This window comes from Carassius gibelio, chromosome A23, assembly GCF_023724105.1.
Source record: "Carassius gibelio isolate Cgi1373 ecotype wild population from Czech Republic chromosome A23, carGib1.2-hapl.c, whole genome shotgun sequence".
Classification (NCBI taxonomy): Eukaryota; Metazoa; Chordata; class Actinopteri; order Cypriniformes; family Cyprinidae; genus Carassius; species Carassius gibelio.
Window position 1 is genome coordinate 22,637,116 of NC_068393.1, and position 19,854 is coordinate 22,656,969.

Consider the following 19,854-nt stretch of genomic DNA (forward strand, 5'->3'; position numbering starts at 1 on the left):
CACACATACACGACGAAGTTTAATTTTTACTCCTACAAATAGCATTTTCACTACTATAAATAGCATTTTCAGTCGCGACATAATTGAACGAATCATTGCATTGTTGTTGTGGTCTGCTCGAAAGACCGATTCGCGGAAGTGAGTCAGACTTCCCATCACTTGGTCATGTCGCAATAGCGTTGCTTTGCTCCATGATTTCTTATGGCACCTATCGCATTGGCCATCAGTTGATTGACATACATTTCACCAATAGAAACCAAGTCGATGAATCCGATGAGAAATATGAAGCAATCAAATATCCAATAGCGGTACCGTTACCATGACGTCTAAATTCTCACGTCGACCTTCCAAATGTCGTCATTATAGATGGGGATTTGAGTTTTTTTGAGTATCTGAGCCATGATTCAGAACCAGTAATGGAACTTCATTTCCCATAATGCAGCGAGGCCCTCCAAAGCACCCATGCTTCTGTTTTTGTTATTGTTGTGAGAGGTTCGTGGCACAGCTCATCTCGGCGGATGTGTCGGTGTAAATTACGCTTGTCATCAATCTCATAAATGTTTTCTTCTATATGATCGAGCATCGTTTTTCAAGAGGATATCCTTCTCATTATCTAAGCTAAATCCGGTGAGTTTTGTTATACGACGCTTGTTTTTTCCAGAAAAGGAAAAAAAGAGAGAGAGAAAAAAACCTGCTGCATGTTCAGTAGCACGCAGCTACTGTAAAGACAAAGCATGCCATGTTTATAACATCCAGTCTATTTTGAGGCGTTCCCAGGGAATGTGTATTGACTACAACAGTTATAATGTTGTCATGTTCTTTATTTCTTTTTCAAATTGCTGTGTCAAAAGTGTTAGATCTGCCTATGCATTGTTTTTTCTTGTTTGTTTCGACGCTCCATCGAGTTACTCGAGATTGTTTCTAACTTTGGGCCTCGCTTGCAATAGCCATCCGCGATTGTTTGTAAAGAAAAAAAATATATTTTATTATTCCTCAACAAATGTCACTTATCAAGTAATATTTAAGTACATTAAATTAGTGCATTTTTGTTTTTTAGTTCAGTTTTTATTTTATTTTACCACAGTTCAAACGATTCAAATTATGAATCAAATTATCCTTGATCTTTTGAGATAAATGAGCTTGATACGGAACATTAAAATTAAGCTGCAAGTTTCTGACATCAGACAGATGACATAAGAAAACGTCCTTGGCCTGTTCATGGGGAGTCTAAATATGGAGTGTGAAGTTTATTATGAAGTGCTAATGATGGACCCACCTGTCATTGCATGTAATCCATACAGTTCACAAAGCCAGTCACAGCATTTGTGGCGCCCGACAACCTGTCACTCTATTTTCCTCTTCACTTCTGCAACACATTCCCCTCTCCCCTACTGTCCTCAGTAAGCCTCTATAATAATGTCCATAATAAAACTAATTAAAGCCGGTTTAGAATTACAGTATATTGTATATTTGTATGGACAAATACATCATGCATATATATAGAAATAGCCAACTAACACAATCTTAGAAATAAAGGTTCTAAAGGGTGTTTTCACAATGATGCCTTAAGAACATTTTTGCTTCCCCAAGTAACCTTTCAATGTCCAGTTAAAGAACCATTTTTTTCTTTGCGTGAAGAACATTTTAAAAATCTAAAAAAGAAAATTTCACCATAAAACCACATTATGAGGAACGTACAGGTTCCATGGATGTTAGAGGTTGTACAAAAATAAAAATAAACAACTTTTAGATACATTGTGAAGATATAGCACATTTAAGATAAAAAAAATTACTATTGTTTTTAATCTCAGGTATGCATTTCTAAAAGAGTGTAAGTGGCATGTCTATGAACATTTTCTTAACATCAAGATTTGATATTAAAATGAATCTAGAATATATTGTATTTTGTATATATTGTTTTTAAAAGGGGGGGGGGGTAAAATGCTATTTCATGCATACTGAGTTTTTTACACTGTTAAAGAGTTGGATTCCCATGCTAAACATGGACAAAGTTTCAAAAATTAAGTTGTACGTTTGAAGGAGTATTTTTGTTCCAAAAATACTCCTTCCAGTTTGTCACAAGTTTCGGAAATTTTTTTCGAGTATGGCTCTGTTTGACGTTAGATGGAGCGGAATTTCCTTATATGGGTCCTAAGGGCACGTCTGCCGGAAGAGCGCACGCTCCCGTATAGCAGAGCACAGAGAGCACAACAGACATTCACTGATCAGAGCGAGAGCGTCACGAAATGTCACAAAAGAAGTGTGTTTTTGGTCGCCAGGGCAAGACAACCCTGCACAGATTACCAAAAAAAAAAAAAAACATTAAGGGACCAGTGGACGGAGTTTATTTTTAGAGAGCATCGACGGAGTTTTGCAAGTGTTTTTGTTTGTTCCCTGCATTTCGAAGATGCTTGTTTTACAAACAAGGCCCAGTTTGACGACGGATTTGCACATCGTTTATTTCTTAAGGATGATGCAATCACAACGAAAAAGGGTCACGATCGTGTGTTGGAACTGCAGGCGGTGAGTAAAACTGCTTAAGATGTCTCTGCCTCCTTGTTAGTGCGTCCGCCTCCCATGCCGGAGACCCGGGTTCGAGCCCCTCTCCGAGCGAGTCGTTGCTGCTGCTGCTCTCATTCAGTTTCAGCCTCAGGATCTGATTCTGGATCATAAATAAACGGCTGAATCTGACCGTTAGCCATGGTTTGTTTTGGATGATGGTTTTTTTTTCCCCTCACGGTAATGTCACAACTTCCAAACGCTCTCAACACAAAAGCCTACTCGCGCTCGTGATTCTTTAGCTCCGCCCACACGTCACGCCTCCAGTGGCTCGTGTTTTTCCGAAAAAAAATCGGCACAGACTATTTTTCTCTTATAAATATAATAAAACTAAAGACTTTTTGGAGATATGAAGGATGCAGTACTACTCTATAGGTACTAGAGCTGAAGATCTTTGCCCGAACCCGATGGGCTTAATTTCTATCATTTTACGTTGGCTCGTATTCCAACTTCCAAGTGGTCTAGTCTACGTTAGTTATGAGTAAATTATGTTAAAACATGAATAAATTACTCATTGTTGACAAAAGGCAAAAGAGCTGTGTGCGTGCGCACATTTGAATAATGTCGGGCTGTAAACGGGTTCGGGCTTTAAAAAAGCTGTCAATCAAAATGTACTTGTCGGGCTCGGGCCGAAACCAGTCGGGCTCGGGTCCTGTCGGGCCTAACTTTTAAGGCCCGATTACAGCTCTAATAGGTACTCAAGATTAACACGATATTGAGTGAAAATGAGCATTTCACCCCCCCTTTAAAAACCTTTTATAAACTTTTTTTTGGTTCAATGTTCAGAATTATTATTATTTTTAAATACTAATATTTCACTTAACCTCTCATATAATAATGCCATAAAACTACATGTATTATAATTAAAGAATGAAGAAAATGAAGTAGTTTTAGATTATTTTAATATTTACCCAGGTGCATCACTATTCTGTTGTGATGGAGAAGACATGGGGGGTGGAGTTTCGAAATGTTGGAAGTTGCTACTTTCCTCAGAGCAGAGTGGACTGCCACTACACCATCAACCCACAGCACACATGGGCCAGTAATGACTGGATTGGACTGTTTAAGGTTAGAGATAGAACCAGACTTCAGCTTTGTTGTAGCTCTTTTGCTTAATTAAAGCTGATCTGTTTCCTTTTATCCTCAGGTTGGCTGGACATCAGTCAAGGACTACCATACGTTTGTGTGGGCAGTAGCTCCATCCAGCTACAAAGAGGGGACCTCTGTCAACTGCTGTGTTAATTTCCAAGGTCTCTGAAGCAACGATTTTGGATGTTCAAGCCATATGTCAGCTGATGGTCTCAATACAGTATGAATAAAGAATAGAGTGCTTTAAGGACATTAAAAGGAGCTCATTATAGTTTCTTGCATTGATTCATGCAACTGCTGGTCTTATTCACTGAGGTGCATTCATTACATTAGCAAACGTTCATCATCAGATGGCCTGTAAGGGAGATAAAATGCCACAAAGGAATTCGCCTGTAGTTAGTTATTAGTAGGGATGGGCAGGATGTTCCCAAATTACCCTAGATTGACTTGTTTTTCTGCATCACTTGTATAGAGTTGGCGATGCTTTAAAAAGAACAAATTCAGAGATGCAATTCATTTGAAAAGGCTTTGCCATACTGTGCTATAGTGTGCAGTACTATCAACACAGTAAATCCCTGCATAAAACCATTAAATTGTTGTGTGCAAACATGTTTAATTTTCTAATTATTCAGGGCTTCCTTATAGTCAAATAATCAACTAATCTTTGAGACAAGCTAATGACCAGATGATTTTTTTTAAAAGCACATCTGTAGTAATTAATTCTACAGAGTGAACTCTATCCATTTAAAGTAACATAAATTACGGTTCAAACGTTTGGGGTCAGGAACTTTTTGTTCTTGTTTGTTTGTTTTTGAAAGAAGTCTCTTATACTCACCAAGCCTGCATTTATTCGATCAAAAATTTGGTAAAACCAGTTATATTGTGAAATATCATTGCAACTTAAAGTAACATTTATGTTTCAATAGATTTAAAAAATATCTAATTTTCTTCCTGCAAAGGCAAAGCTCAATTTTCGGCAGCCATTGCAGTCTTTAATGTCACATGATCCTTAAAAAAATAAAATAAAAAAATAATGATTCTAATAAAGTGATTTATTGCTCATGAAACATTTCTGATCATCAGTGTTTTAATATTTTTGTAGAAACAATGATTTATTTAATTATTTATTTTTTAATGATTATTTAATAGCAGCTTTTATTTGAAATCAGAAATCTTCAGTAAAATTATACATATCTTAACGGTCTTTTCATCGATTAAATGTGTCCTAGCTGAATAAATCTAATTTTATATACTAACAAAAATATTACTGACCCCAAACCTTTGAATGGTAGTGTAAATCAGTTTTGGCTAGTGTGTGTGCCAGTGAAAGTGTTGTCTGGGCTGAGATTTGCACAATACAGACTGGCAGCATTGTAATTTGTGGTGAGTAATGGTGATGGAGACCTCAGAGAAAAACCAAATGAGGTCATTATCAATGCCCCAGGATTCAGTGGTTTCATTGGAAATCTCTGAACTTCACTTACTATGAATAACCAGACAGAAAATATTCAAATATACTTCATCTGTATTCAAAACCAGAGCCCACACAATACAGTTGTCTTGTTCATAGTTTTGTTGGCCTGTATTTGGCCTTTCACAGCTTCCCTCTTCTCTCTTCTCTTCAGCTTCGTACCTACCAGGGCCTAGTGCTCAACAGTACCAGTTTGTGTATGTGGATGGAAGAGAAGAGGTTTGTTCTCGCAGCCCTGCCTTCACCTTCTCAGCCCCAAAGCCCCTAGAGGAGCTGGTGACTCTGGAAGAGGAGGGTCAGGGGGAGGAAGTGGGCGAGGACATGTTGCTGGTCATTCCTAGAGCCCAGCTGCTGCAGGTCAGATGAGCTTAAGGAATGTGTTAAGACTGTAATTCAGTCCATCATTTCACACAAATGAGACAATGCCATATCCAGGTGACAGTTGTCAGAGTCACTTTCTATGTTTTACTTCAGGTCCACATTCGTTTTTGTCTTTTCCCATTAATAGTATGGTACAGTACATGTCAGGTTCATCACATCACAAAAAAAAAAAAGTTTATTTCACTAATAATATAAATATAAATGTACACTATCGGTCAAAAGTTCGGGGTCAGTAAGACTTGTAATGTTTATTAAATAAGTCTCTTATGCTCATCAAGGCTGCATTTATTTGATGGAAAAAAAAAAAAGTAATCTTGCAAAATGTTATTACAATATGAAATAATGGTTTCTATTTTAATATCCTTTAAAATATTATTTATTTCTGTGATGCAAAGCTGAACTTCCATCAGCCATTACTCCAGTATAAAGTGTTTAATGATCCTTAAGAAATCATTCTAATATGCTGATCTATTATTATAATTATCAATGTTGGCAACAGTTGTCCTGCCAAATATATTTTGGAAGCTGATACTTTTTTCAGGATTCTCGAATGAATAAAAAGTTAAACAGAACAGCATTTATAAAAAAAATAAATAAAACAAAGTTTCACAGGTTTCAAAAAAATAACACAACAGTTTCCAGCACTGATAATAAATGAGCATATAAGAATGATTTCTGAAGGATCATGACGCACTGAAGACTGGAGTAATGATGCTGAAAATTCAGCTTTGCATCACAGGAATAAATTACATTTTAATGTGTAGAAAAACATTATTTTACATTATAATATTTCACAATTTTACAAGTTTTTTAGTATTTTTGATTAAATAAATGCATTCTTTGATGAGCAGAAAAAACTTTGTTTGTGCAAGGGTAAAAATTCAATAGAGACGCCCCAGTGTATTGATATTTGAATCCACAGAAAGCTGCAGACGTCAGACAGAGAGTCTCCATTTAACATTGCCACAATGTGTGTGTTTGTTGTGTGGTTTTAAAAATCACATGAACCGCTTTAGATGCCAAATAGTCTGTGTTTAGCTTTCCAACCAAGTCAGCAGCATTCTTACTGTCTTATATCGCTTTCTTTTTAATTGATTGACTGCAGATGTAATGTCTTTTTAAGCATTTGTAAGAAAAACAAATTTTTAAGTCAAGATAATTATTATATAACAATATGCTATTAATATGAATATTTAAGTATTTAATGAATTACTTGATCTGCCACAATAATGTCAGGTTTTCACAGCAAATATTTGTATATGTAATTAATTTGATTAATCACCACATAGGGTAATTAATTAAACTTTCTAATCGATTGACAGACCTAATTTAAAACTGGATCTCCATCCGTTTTCCCTAACAGAGACGTCTGCAGGAGTGTTTGAAGGAGCGTGCCCAGTTGCTCCAGGCTCTGGAAGCAGCAGACCAGAACGTGGAGAGGGAGAAAGGCAGGAGAGAAAGAGACAGAAGCTCCTGGGAGCAGAGCCGCAAGGAGCTGGACAGGAAGATCGGCGAGCTGAAGGAGGAAGTGAGAGAATATAGGGAGAAAGTAGAAGAGATGAAGAAGCAGCAGAAGGTAGTGTAAACACTCATTCCATCAGCATGTGTGGTCACCCCCAGGGTCACGGTTGTGTGTATATTTTGTCTTTACTGTGTTTACTGTGGTGTATATGTTCACACACAAATGATTTTTAGTGATACGCTTTAGTGTAAACACCGCACTACCATCACACCTCTCTCTTTTAGGAAGTTGAGGATTTAGGTGAAGCCCTGACAGAGGAGAAGAGAGCCCTGCTGGCTCAAAAAGAAGCTAATGAGCAGCGAATCAGAGAGCTAGAGGAGGACATTAAAGTACTGACCCAGAGAGGCCTGGAGAGAGAGACTGACCTAGAAAGGTGAGAGGCTTTGTGTCTTCTAATCTTTGAAAGATCTGCTTTGTTATAGTTTGTAGGACTGAGTTTTAATTCAGATTTTCTGTTTGATTCGAATTATTTTGGGTGTATATCAGTTATAATTAACATTTTGATTTACATATGAAAGAGACTGTCTATCGGTTGATGTTTTAAATTAAAGAGGGCATAGGTTCAGACTAATTTAAAACGATTTAGAATTAGTGCATAAGAGACATTCATTTTAGTAATCAGGCTACAATGGCAGCTACAAAAGCAGTCGCATTGTGTGTTTTTGATAAGTTTTTGCCAAAGGATTTTACTACAACTGGTTCATCACCTGTGAACAAGACAACCTAAACAGCCTAATGAGTTTAATTTACAAAACTTTATGTTTGGTTTCGGATTTTGGTTAAATAAACTATCATTTTGATTTTGGTGCTTTGGTTGAAAAAAATTTAATACAAATTTTCTATATATATATTATGTGTGTGTGTGTGTGCGCGTGTGTGCGCAGTGCATTACTTTATTTGATTCGCTAAAAATAACCAATAAGAGTTATATGTTTGTGATTCAGACTACATTGGTTGAATTGCACGTTTTTTACAGCTGCTATTAGCATGTCTTAAATGTGTCTCCAGTGTCCACTTGTCATCCAGTTTTCTCGATTTTCTCTTAATGACTTCACACTGTACATTACTTTAACAAGAGGCCTAAAAAGGCTTCACACAGATACCGCATAATTGTTACTGCATGTTGATGACGTGAGCGTTAAATAGAGCATTTTTTTATGCTCTACTTATTCTGAAATTTAAAATGATTGTTTTTCTGCAATACATGTCCTACTTTGTTCTCTGGGGCACATTAGGACATGATAGGGTTTCATACAGTGTGGCCATATGTATCCTTGACTACATCCATATGTTGTTGGGGCAGCTGGACCCCTTCTAGAGCTCTGTTTGGCACTGTAAACAGTGTCTCATTGTCTCTATGAACCACATGGTTGCATTGGTCCTCTGGTGTGTTGTATCGGTGTAGGATGAGGGAACGGGCCAAGAAAGCAGCAGCTCAAAAGAAGGCAGATGAAGATGAACACAAGAACCAGAAGGTTTGTCAGCTAACACCTATCCATTTATACACAAGTATAAAAACAGGTACATGGTCATAATGGTGTCATTTTTTTTTCTGTATGATACTAGTTAAAGATGGATCAAACAGAGAAGGAGCTGCACAGTCTGTCAGCAGAGTTCCAGAGTCTGAGAAGCTCGCTGGCCCAGAGAGATACACACGCCCTTCAGCTACGAGACACCATCAACACCCTCACGCACAAACTCAACAGCGCTCACAGGAAGGAGGTAACACTCCAACAGTTTTCACACCCCAGCTATTACCTTAGATATAAGGGATTCAAGTAGGGCAGTGTCTCATGTATGAAACGCCATTCTAAAAACACTGTGCTCAAGTTAAAAGAAGTTCCCTCCCATCTTCTAGGATGTTTTACAAAATTTTCTGGACTATAAGTCGCACTTTCTTTTCATAGTTTGGCTGGTCTTGCAACTTATTTATCAAAATTAATTTGACATGAACCAAGAGAAATGAACCAAGAGAAAACATTACCGTCTATAGCCGCGAGAGGGCGCTCTATGCTGCTCAGTGCTCCTGTAGCCTAAGTGGAATAAGATCGCGGGAGCATGGTGAACTTGCTTAACGTTAACGGTAACTGTTGGACTCGCTGGCTTGTTTTAATTTTAGCCTATTCAGGGTATGTTCTTTATGCTGTTGTGTAGCTAACTGTTAATGTGTTATGTTAACATACCGGGCACCGATTCAGCCTGTTGTTCGGTGTACTATTGTGTACCGTTAGCTGAATAACTTGCCTTTCCAGATTACCAATATCTGTTCTTGTTGTTGTTAAATAAATTAAGTTAATATTTCAGTTAACAGTTTTCAGTGGTAGGCTACAGGAGCACTGAGCAGCATAGAGCGCCCTCTCACGGCTGTAGACGGTAATGTTTTCTCTTGGTTCCTGGTTCTAAATACATTCGACTCATAGTCCAGTGCGACTTGTATGTTTTTTTTTTTTATGTGACTTATACTTAGGTGCGACTTATAGTCCAAAAAATACAGTACATATTCCACTGCCCATGTCACATCTTTAACTATTTGGTAATATTTCTATTCAAAATCCCGATTCCTATTTTTTTTTAAAAATTAAATCGTAGCAAAACAATAAGCCCCTGCTGGTAAATGTTGTAAATACACTATATGGGGGTAAAAAGCATGTCATACTGTAGCCATGTATTCTGAAAAAAAATATTATTATAATAATAATAATAATAATAATAATACTAAATATATATATATATATATATATATTATTTTTTTTTATTATTTTTTTTTTTTTAAAGGCTGAATTTATTTAATCAAAAATATTTTTACTATTTAAAATAACCTTTCTATCTGAATATATTCTAAAATATGATATATTTTCCCTGTGATGACAAAGCTGAATTTTCAGTAGTCATTACTTGAATCTTCATTGTCACATGATCCTTCAGAAAAATTCTAATATAGACATAGCTAATTTAAGGATTACTGTAAATCTTTATCATTTTAATGCATCCTAGCTGAAAGCAAGTATTAACAAGTAATTTGCTAGTGATTTCATTTTTATAAATTTTTATTAAATATCCTCAGCTGTATAAAACCACATCTAAATGATTTATCATTGTAAATGCAGATGTGACACAATTAAACAATGTCTATAGAGTCAAGCAAATAATAATAATAATAAAAAAAGGATCCAGATGGATGCTACAAGTCATGTATGCAAGTCCTCCTAACTGTCTCTGGACTGACACCATCTTTTGAGCATGAGATGACATCTGTCATTGTTGAGCAGGCAGCCAGTGAAGTGGCTTTAAGTGAACTCCGGAGTGTTCAAGAGCGTCTGAACATGAGTGAACGCTGCGTGGAGACTCTGAGGGGGGAGCTGAGAGACATGGTCGCTCAGAGGGACACCGCACATGCCGAACTTCATCAGGCCCGTCTTCAGGCCGCACAGCTCACACTTCAGCTGGCAGATGCCAGTCTGGCTCTGAGAGAGGGAAGGGCTAACTGGGCGCAGGAGAGAGAGACCCTGCAGCAGAATGCACAGGTGTGTGTTGTGAAAAATATGTTTTTTTAAAAACACAAAGGCAACTTTGAGACTGTAGTTCTTTGAAGTAATTGCATGAATTGTCAGAAGGAAAAGGTGCGTTTGGAACGTCTAAATGATGAGATTCAGCAGAAGGAGGAGATGTTGCAAGAGGCAAGGATGGAAAGAGAGAAAGCAGTGGTGGAGCTGGGACGAGAGAAAGACTGCAATCGGGTAAATACAAAAACTCAAAGAAAGATTCTTTCTAGATTTTACAATTATAAAAACATACATATATATACACACATTGTCGCAAAAGCTAACATGCTAATGAACAATCTTTATTTAATAAATTTAAATATGCAATTAAATTAGTTTTAAACAATGGCATTTAGCCCAATTTTAAGTAAACATTTTCAAGTTTTTTCAAGTAACTAAGTAAACAGTCAGTAATAAAACAAATGAATGAAGAGCAGTGGTTTTCTTGTCAATATGTTTTTAGTCCTGTCTGTTTAACAGTGTTAACAGCACACTCTGTAGGAGTTAGGGCTGTCACTTTTTATTCGATATTCGAATATGCATTTGAACATGACGTGAAATATCCGTAATCGAACTAAGTAAAATACCATGTGTAAGCGCATTTTTTTACAGTCTATGATTAGACCGTTTTTTTGTTTGTTTTTTTTTCATAGATATTCAAATATATTCTAATACACTGCATGATATTCGGTATCTGTTCGAATTAGATTTTTCTCAAAAGTGACAGCCCTAGTAGGAGTTAACATGGTCAGTAGTATCACAACTTTGCCTACATTTGTTTAGTGACCTAGACCATTTACATGTTTATATAATGTAAATTGAGGAATGAATTACATTTGCAATGAAATCTAAATGTTTTAAGATATGTACTGTTATGGTTTCTGATACTCATGTCAAATTTGTGTTTGTGTGGTCAGGTTCAGCTAAGCGAGACTCGTCGTGAGCTGCAGGAGCTGAAGGCCAGTCTCAGGGTGGCTCAGAAAGAAAAGGAGCAGCTGCAGACAGAAATACAGGCAAGATCTCTGCCGTTCTCACAAAACTCTCAAGTGCTCAGTTCTGTCTTATTCTTATTAAAGCCATCTCAAAAATTCTCACAGCTCATCCAACAAGTTTACAAAGTTTGCTCAGTTTCTTGGTAAACAACCATCTCATTCACATGAGCCTGAAGGCATAGCAGAAACATGCTGTTGTACCAGTCTTAATATCACCAGAGGCAAGCTCTCTCTATGTTTTGCTCTCTGAATGTCTGACAGTGCTGGGCTCCTGGTTTAAAGCAATTTTCCACAAATTAAATAAACTTACATTGGAACCTGATCAGGCTGAGGGATTTAAATGCAGAAATGACACTTTTTGTTAGTCTTTGCATGAATTATTAAGTAAAGAAACATTATGTCAGCTATAATCTTTTAATTATCTTTTATAGGTGGAGGAACATATGGTTAGTATGTTACCTATGTAAGGCTGTGAATGGAGTTTGCAGAAAATAAAGAGTTTGGTCATGCATATGCAATTATGTTGCACCTTTATGGTATCCTTGACATTTTAGGCAGAAATGCATGGTCTGGGACTGCAACCCCTAACAAGCAAAGTACCAACTATTTACTGAAATCTGACCTGTTAAGACACCCATTATTTAGGAAGAGGATGACGGACAGTATGGTGTTTTAAACATTAGAGTGTAACATTATTTTTAACTGTGAGGTTTGTTAACTGTGTGTTTTTGCAGGAAGTGATGGAGTACAGCCGTCAGCTGGAGAGAAGGCTGGAGGTGCTGAGTGATTCTAAATGGAGTGAGACGGTGCTGCTGCAGAGCAGTGAGTCACTGTGCTTTCTTTAATTCTGTACATACATCACTACACAACGACACTATTGTGGGTCTGTCTCTTTTTTTTATTGCCCTCACACAACAATACCACAGAACTCCAGTCAGCAGACAGCCACATCATAAAATGCCACACACCACTGCATTATACGGCCATGCACAATGATATGACTTCACCACTGTACAACACAGCACACCAACCCCACCTTCTGCACATACAACTCTGCCATACTACACAACATCAGAATATATCATTGCTTTATTATAGAAACACCATATTTTACATCCAAGTGCTCACACCTGACATATTTTGTGAAAAAATTGAAAGTTTTACCACAGTGGCAAATGGCAAGCTACAATATGATTTGTTTGTGTTACAAAAATTGTAGGTAAAGATGAACAACTTTTTGGCCAGTATAACTTTCTAAGTTTACCAGACTTTATGCTGATAGTGAAAAGTCTGCCCTGAAAAAGTAGACAACAGTATTATGCAAACCAGGAAAATAAAACTAAGAAGTAGGACTACACAAAAAATGTATTTTATATATATATATATATATCTTAACCAATGAAAAAAATTATAATAATAATCATTTAAAAAAAGCTAACTTTCTTATATTCTAGATTCATTGCACACAAACTGAAATATTTCAAGAGTTTTTTTTTTTTTTTAATTCTGATGGTTACGACTTGCTCAGTATGTATATTCCATTTTGAGCTTGATTAGTTTGATTAATTTTGAGTATAAATATTGGGCACCTCTTTGGCTAGTTTAGAACATGCAACTACAATTATGGCAAAGACTACTGACTTGACATTTGTCCAGAAGACAATCAACACCGTAAGATACAGAAAGTGGAAAGGGCTGGCTGTTCACAGAGTGCTATATCAAAATATATTCATAGAAAGTTGACTGGAAGGAAAAAGTGTGGTAGGAAAAGGTGCATGAGCAACAGGGATGACCACAGTATTGGGAAGATTGTCAGGAAAAGCCGATTTAAGAACTTGGGAGAGGTTCACAAGGAGTGGACTGAAGTTGGAGTCAGCGCATCAAGAGTCACACACTCAGACGTCTTCAGGAAAAGGGCTACAGCTGTCACATTCCTAGAACCAAGCCACTCCTGAACCAGAAAAACGACAGAAGCATTTCACCTGGGGTAAGGAGAAAAAGAACTAGACTGTTGCTCAGTGGTCCAAAGTCCCCTTTTCAGATGAAAGTTTAGCATTTAATTTGGAAATCAAGTTCTGGAGGAAGACTGGAGAGGCACAGAATCAAAAGTCCAGTGTAAAGTGTCCAAAGTCAGTGATGATTTGGGGTGCCGTGACGTCTGCTGGTGTTCATCCATTGTGTTTTAACAAGTCCAAAGTCAATGCAGCTGTGTACAAGGAGATTTTGGAGCACTTTATGCTTCCATCTGCTGACAAGCTTTATAGAGATGCTGATTTAATTTTGCAGCATGACTTTAGTACCTGCCCACAGTGCCAAAACCACTTCCAAGTGGTTTGATGACCATGATATTGCTTGATTGACCAGCCAACTCACCTGACCTGAACTTCAAAGAAAATCTATGGGCTATTGTGAAGAGGAAGATAAGTAACACCGACAAACAATACAGAGGAGCTGAAGGCCGCTATCAAAGCAACCTGGGCTTCAATAATGCCTCAGCAGTGCCACAGGGTGATCTCCTCCATGCCAAGCCAAAGCAGTAATTCATGCAAAAGGAGCCCAACCAAGTATTGAATACATAATTAAACCTTGAACATTTCTGTTTTGTAAATCTTTTTTTGATTGGTCTTTTTTTATTGGAATTTTTTGAAATACTGAATTTTTTATTTTCTTAAGCTTTAAGTCATAACCATCAAAATTAAAACAAAACAAAAAAATCAGTTTGTGTGCAATGACTCTAGACTCTAGAATAGAAGTTTGCTTTTTTTTAAAAATAAATTACAAAAAATAAAGAACTTTTCCATGATAGTCAATTTTTTATAGATGGACCTGTTTACTGTCAAGATGAGCTTTTTTTTGCAAAAAAGAAACTCACATGACACAAAATAAGATATCATTTTTGCCCTCTAACTGGACAGCCATACACAAGCTCATCTGCTATTCCTGGTTTCAGGTCATGCAGAAAGCCCACTGCTTTCTGATTCTGAGGATGAGAACCCAGAGGCTTTGCAGGACGCACACTCTTCTGGTCCTCTGAACCACTATAGTCTGTGTGAGCAGCCCCATGCTGACCTGCTTCTCCCGGCCACCCCTCCACCTTCTCCTAGACACCCCTCGGGAATGGACATGGTGGTCATCAGCCAACCTGCACCCCTCTCATCTCCACATCAGCCCAGTGCTCACACACACGCTCACAGCTCTGAGTCGGTGAGGGTTTGTTATTATCAAATTCCAAATTTCCAAAAATGATAAATAATATTTGTGGCTACATAGAAAATATTTAGGGAAAAATTGGCACAATGATTGGTTATTCACATTTATGCATTTGCCAGACACATTAGTCCAAAGAGACTTGTATTGCATTGAAGGTGCCCATTTTATCGATTTTTGCTTTCCTTGGGCATTGAACCAATAATTTTTTCCATCATCCAAATCAACTCTGAATATCAAAATTTAAGTAAAATTTGATTTTCTTGGGGATCTGAATGCTAATTGCTCATGTTCTGTTTGAGAAGTGAGGTTGATACATTGATACATCATAACTCTTCGTAATCTTGTGTTAAATGATTTTTCATAAAATTTCAACATCCTTTATGAAAGATATTACTTAAAAATTGTTGTTTTGGGGGTCTCAGAGACCCCAGATATGAAATATAAATAAATGCAATTAATTTTATTAATTAACAAGCTTAACTATGTTTTAACTAAATATTTACGGAAGCATGTGGTTAGGATTCCCATGTCAAATTACTTAAATGCATACAAGTAAATAAATAAATAAATAAATGCTATTTCTTATATTTCATAATTTATTGTTCCTTTTTTGTTTCAGTTACAGTTTCTGGGTATTATTTACACAGCTTACCTATAGGCTAATGTTATTCATGATTAAGTAGTATTGTTTTTTTATGGAAAATTATTTTACTGTTGTGTGAGGCAAAAGAAGTTAGAATGAAGGATAAATTGAAATTCACAGCATATAATAAGTTCTGATCGCGTATTTGTAGGCTTCTATTGGATCATTTAGGGTAAACGTCATTATGCGACTACACATTACTTTAAGGAGACAACCTTACGAACAACTGGTGCAACCAAACATAGATGTAGTTACAAACTAGCTAGATGTTACTAAGCCTCTAGTGTAGACTTAACGTTCTAATTTACATAAGGTCTTACGAATGGCTGGTGCAACCCTACCCTGGTACAAACTACCCTGTTCATTTTGATTTTTGTATGTTTTAAGCTATAATAATATCTGTCTGCTTGAGTTTGTTTAGGATTCAAATTCAATGATTTAACATGCACATAAGCAAAATAATTCTCAACAGAGAATAAGAAAAAACCTATCCAAATAAAATAATAATACAGAATACTGCATAATAATATTTCAGGCTCAGTGTGTTGGAGTTCTCGATGCATTGAGCCAGATTTTTAGTTCTCTGAATTGTTGGCAAGGTTCTTTTGGCACTGACTGATAAAAAAAAAACCTGTAGTGTTCAGGTGTAAAAACAAAACAAAAAAACAACAACATTGATGTCACATAATATTTCAAACTCAATGTGAAATAGTTCACTGCACATTGCAGTTTTAAAAATCTGGTTGTGCTCGTTCTTCAGACTTGTGGTGAATAGGCCCTTTATTCATGTGCATTTGATTGCGTATGTTTTACAGGAGGAAGAGTACGAGGCCGCTCTGTCAGGAGGGCACAGCTCTGGAGAGGAGACAGCTCTTCTCCTCCCTGACAACAGAGACACTACCCTCGGGTACAGCACGCACAAACACACATTCACTGTCTATTAACCCCATCGGTCACACTGTCGTTATCTGTGACCTGCAGACACGGGCTCAGATAGATTTTCACATATACTCTTACACAACCCACACAAGTAAATATGTCACTGTTGCAAAAAACATTCGGCCCTTCTCTCTCCCGAACGCCTCTCTTTATATCTCCCTGTCACAGTCCGTCTCCTTTTCTGTCTTTGCACACTCGCACAGACTAATGCAGGCCTTTATTTATGGTGACAGTCCGAATATGGTGAGGAGATGGAAGTTTTGAATACCACCTCATAAAATTAGTGAGGAGGAAGAGAGCGAGAGAAAGGATGGGGGAGTTCTGTGAGAGGAGGACAAGAGGACAGATAAGTTGACAGGAAGCTGTAGCAATGATTTACTGAGAGGATAGACAGCGCTCACCGGCCAATTTTCAGCATCATTAAAACCCTTTCTCCCTCACTTCTCTCCTTCACCCTCTTTCTTTCTCCTCCTTAACTCTACTCCACCACCCCTCCGTCTGTTTCCCTCTCTCTATCCATCTCTTTCAACCTCTGCCACCTATAAATGCACCATTTCTTCCCAAACTCACGTTTGTCCTCTTTTGTGTGTTGTCATGCAGAGATCTGACAGAGAGTCCCTTGTGGTGAGAAGCATAACTGCAGGAACCGAGGGCCAGTGCTGCGTGGACTGCTTTGCACCAGTGGAACACGTTACAATTTTTTTTATTTAGAAGCATTTGCGCTTTATATTATATTGACATGAGTATTTAAATATGCAATTTGCTTTACACTTTGTATGCACTTAGAATACACATAAGCTATTAGACCTCTTTATGCCGCACACGGTTTTACAGTAACTTGCACGGATGTGTTATTTTACACATATCAACTGACAAGCAGATGATGTCTTTAATGAGCAGATTGACAGAAAGGTTGTATTTGAGGCAGAGGAAGTAAAGCTTGTTTCTCTCTGTGTGTGTGTGTGTGTGTGTGTGTGTGTGTTAGGGTTGTTTTTTCACTTTTGATTTTCTTGTGTTCTGTCAGTAGACTTGTACTGATATAACGATTATCATTAATCTACATCAGCAATAATGTAAAGCACAATGTCATAGAGATTCTTTCAGGTTTTAAATGTAAGATTTAGTTTGGGTGCACTTGATTTTGTGGGTCTTGTGATAGAAGTATTTTTTAACTTTTTTTTTTTGAAGAAAAATTGTGTGTAAGTTCACACATTAAATGATTGATTATGTGTAATGGGATACATCAGCGACTGATCAATCATCCTTTTAGATGTAAGAGTAAAGAGTGGCACTCTAGATTTTTTTTTTCAGGATGTTTACTCTCATCCTCCTGTAATTCATATGCACCAGATGTTCTTTGGAGGAAATCTACTTTACAATGGAGGTTGGGGGAAATTATGTTTTAATTAGTCACTTTAATTGAATTCTTTAAATGTAATTCCTCTAAATGTATATTTGGTGCTTTATCGTGGTTTCATGCATTGTATTGAAACACCGTTTTACAAAAATGATGAAATTATTACCTGTGTGGAATATGTACTAAAACAGACAGATTAATACTTAATGTTCCTCTTGAGGTTGGAGATACATTAGACAGTTTTTGCAGTACTGCAAGAAGGAATTTTTATTTTAAAGCATGAATTGAACTGCTTTAAATTTTCCCCTCACGAAATACAAGGAATCTCATGTTTAATTCAATTTAATGTGTGATGGCTTAATGGTGCGTCACGTGGATCATGTGGAGAACATTATTTGGCCATGTCTAAACTTTGCTGAAGCTCATTTTCTGAGGAAAAATTCATAATTTCAAGACACCGTGATTAAATTTTAATTACATTCACAGGGAGAATATTTTAATGCATATATTAAAAAGATAAATAATTAAGGGTGGGGGGGGGGGGGGTATGAAAAGGTAACATACATTAAAAAGTCTGTTCTTTTCTTTTCTCTTTTCATGTTTTAAATGTATTCCTGTTGGGCTCACTCTGCTTGCAGAACTTATTTGTTTGGTAGATTTGTTCTTGCTGTTTACTATAGGGTCAAGTTTAAATAGCTCCTATATGTTATTTGCCTTTTGTACAACATGCCATAATCTGTACTGATTTTAAAAGTGATGTAACCCTTACACCTCACTGAAACAGGTTTTGTGGTCACTGTGTATTCATTGGTCTACTGTATTTTTTATTGTATGCTTGACCATGTTTTACTATGATAGTTTAAATCTGTATTCTAGAGCGTCATCTTAGCATCAGGATGTCAGAGAAAATGGTTCTCATTTTCATGAGAAACACTTCACTTGAAAGATTACTGTTACCCATCATACTACAGCCAGAAACCTGTTTATGGCAAGGAATATGTTAAAATTAGTCCTAAATAATGGTTGTTCATTTTTTTTAGATTGAATAATGTCTGAGAGATAGCAGGTAATTTCAGAGCAATACAATGAAAGAATTGGATTTATTATTTGCTTTTTTTTGTGCAGTTATTCCATCTTTTACTTATCTAATTTGTTTTTAGGTTATGCCGTTCTTTTCAGGGTGCAGGATGGGTTTCATTAATAAAATAATATAATGTTTGTTATGTGTCCATTGGCTCTTCTTAAATATTGGGTAATTTGTTACCATTAGTTAATGCATTAGTAACATTAACAATTAACTTTTGTACATCATTTATTAAATAATATTATTCATTTTGTTTATTGTTAAACGAAAAGTTCCCCGAAAAAAGAATTTACATACAGGCTCATCTCAATAAATTAGAATGTCGTGGAAATGTTCATTTATTTCTTAAATTAAACTTATTTTGTGAAACTTGTATATTAAATAAATTCACTGCACACAGACTGAAGTAGTTTAAGTCTTTGGATCTTATAATTGTGATGATTTTGGCACACATTTAACAAAAACCCACCAATTCACCTTCTCAACATTTTAGAATATTGTGATACGCCAATCAGCTAATCAACTCAAAACAACTGTACAGGTTTCCTGAGCCTTCAGAACGTTCTCTCAGTTTGGTTCACTAGGCTACACAATCATGGGGAAGGACTGCTGATCTGACAGCTGTCCAGAGGACAATCATTGACACCCTTCACAAGGAGGGTAACATTCATTGCCAAAGAAGCTGGCTGTTCACAGAGTGCTGTATCCAAGCATGTAAACAGATTGTTGAGTGGAAGGAAAAAGTGAGGAAGAAAAAGATGCACAACCAATCGAGAGAACAGCAGCCTTATGAGGATTGTCAAGCAAAAAATCGATTCAACAATTTTAGAGAACTTCTCAAGAAATGGACTGAGGCTGGGGTCAAGGCATACTAGAGGGGCAGTGAGGGAAGACTGCATCATACCCTGGAGAAAAACAGCTTTTGGTCAGCCCGTCTTCTCCGTAAGAGCAGTTCAGCAATGGAACACAGTGCCGGCAACCATTCCTTGTCATTCTTTTCATTCAAAAAGAATGCAAAAAAAATGGCTTGTAGAGAGCCAAACTTGTGGGCACTAGTGCTTTTAT

The 19,854-nt window shown here is 36.8% G+C and overlaps 1 protein-coding gene across 1 annotated transcript; it reads left to right on the forward strand.

Annotated features, from left to right (window-relative positions):
- Nucleotides 1-460: 460 nt before the first annotated feature.
- Nucleotides 461-18,924, forward strand: LOC127944795 (calcium-binding and coiled-coil domain-containing protein 1-like). Its single transcript, XM_052541060.1, has 15 exons — nt 461-627; nt 3,475-3,627; nt 3,707-3,809; nt 5,274-5,476; nt 6,864-7,076; nt 7,247-7,395; nt 8,428-8,497; nt 8,589-8,744; nt 10,292-10,546; nt 10,634-10,759; nt 11,482-11,577; nt 12,291-12,378; nt 14,507-14,760; nt 16,225-16,316; nt 16,949-18,924. The coding sequence occupies exons 2-15, from the start codon at nt 3,496-3,498 to the stop codon at nt 16,974-16,976; spliced, it is 1,965 nt and encodes a 654-aa protein (XP_052397020.1). The 5' UTR covers nt 461-627; nt 3,475-3,495; the 3' UTR covers nt 16,977-18,924.
- The last annotated feature ends 930 nt before the right edge of the window (nt 18,925-19,854 follow it).